The 1,813-nt window shown below is 35.5% G+C and overlaps 1 protein-coding gene across 1 annotated transcript in view; it reads left to right on the top strand.

Moving 5' to 3' along the window:
- LOC119586313 (prolyl endopeptidase-like) overlaps positions 1-1,813 on the top strand; it is a gene marked incomplete at both ends in the record, with an annotated part of 21,535 nt that overhangs the window by 1,168 nt on the left and 18,554 nt on the right. Inside the window, 2 exon segments of the mRNA XM_037935026.1 lie at positions 349-441; positions 545-687. Coding sequence (XP_037790954.1) covers positions 349-441; positions 545-687 — 236 coding nt within the window.

Consider the following 1,813-nt stretch of genomic DNA (forward strand, 5'->3'; position numbering starts at 1 on the left):
TTGTGCCATTTAAGTATAAGAGTATCATTAGGATTTAATGTATTTTGTGTGACACAACCCACCTGTGGGTCACGATGCATCATTTTATTTTGCATGTGACCCAGAGGTTATTCATATTTAGAAATTCATAACTTCAAATTTTTGTTTTATTATAGCATTTGCAGTATTATGCTCCTTAGATATTGAGTTATAGGTGTCCAAGTATTTTGTCAACAAAAGTGCCAAGTCGTCGTCGTCTTCTTTTTCACGGAACATGTTAATGGTATTATGACTAGGGTTAGATATATTGTTCACGCTTCAGTGAGACTTTATAATGCAATAGATCTTAGAATGATTCTGATTCCACAGGTAGCAAGTGGAGAAGATTTCCCTGAGGTACTGGAGAAGGTGAAATTCTCCAGCATAGCCTGGACACATGACCACAAAGGCATATTTTATGGGGTAAGTTATTTGATGAATATAGCTTACCTTATTCATATCTGTACTTACCAGTGAATTACCATTATACTAAAGTGTATTAATATTTGTTCTACATCCTACACAGAGATATGTAGAACATGCAGGAGTTGCGGATGGCACAGAGGTTGTAAGTGATGAAAACCAAAAGCTGTATTATCATCGAGTGGGCACACCACAGAGTGAAGATACCCTGGTTGTGGAATTCCCTGATCACCCAAAGTGGCGAATGTAAGTCTATGCAAGTGACTGTTACTAGTTTGTATTCTTTTCCTGGTACTCATATTATAATGTGAGTTTGTAGTGATATTACTCCTAAAGTAGAGTGATGAGTGCAATTTATTAAAATGTACTTTTTCTTTTGTCCCTCTGTTGATGTGTTCTAGATTAAAGTTTTCAAATTTTGGAGAGAGAGAAAAAAAAAATTTCATACAGAGGCCCAATAGACTTGGAGATTGATTAATAACTTTATTTTCTGACCTGTAAATGCAAAATCTACCTGTAACTGTCTGGTAGCCCAGCTCGAGTGTCAGACTGCGGGCGATTCCTGATTCTCAGCCCCATGGAATTTGGTCATCATGATCACTTGTATATTGCCCTCCTTCCTTGTATCTGGGGACTTGACATCGAAGGCATGTTGTTGCTCCTTACAATCATTTCATGCAAAACGGGACGTTTCTGTGGTGTAGGTATTACAATAACCAAACCATTTATATCTGGAATTTCAGTGACATATGGTAGATACATATTCATATACATTTCTCTAAAAAGAAAATGGTCATCTTTACCGTAAAAGAATTTCAATAGTCTTCATATTTTTTTTTTAAATGTTGGATAAATGCTGTTTCTAGAGTGCTCGAGGAAGGAGACCACCCATGGTCCAGTCATATGTGAATGATGAGATTAGTACACAGGTATTAGTGTTTGTACTGTGTTGATAAGGTGGTAGATGGTTGCCTATCATATTTTTAGTTTGCAAAACCACCAGAGTACAAGTTTCTGCCACAGCTGTTTTTTGTATTGTTCTTTCCACCAGGTTTTTTCTTCCAAAATGTTTTTCTATTTTTTTACCCAGCTCTTCTAGCCTTTCTAACTGTAGGATTGTGGAATTTGGGGAGTTGCTAAAGATATTGCGTTTGATTTAGGTCCTTTGGAATACTTAATTTTTAAAATGAAATATCACTATTTTTTATGTTCTGATTTATTTATTGCATAGTGTCTGGTCAGTGACTTAGAAATGGTAGGCAAACTCAGACTGTATCATTATTCAGTCTCTTGATTGGACTGTAAAGTCAAAATATTTACATTTTGCATGTTCCAAAATATGGATTTAGCTTACTAATTTTTATTTCAGTAT

Source organism: Penaeus monodon, chromosome 21, assembly GCF_015228065.2.
Source record: "Penaeus monodon isolate SGIC_2016 chromosome 21, NSTDA_Pmon_1, whole genome shotgun sequence".
Taxonomy (NCBI): domain Eukaryota; kingdom Metazoa; phylum Arthropoda; class Malacostraca; order Decapoda; family Penaeidae; genus Penaeus; species Penaeus monodon.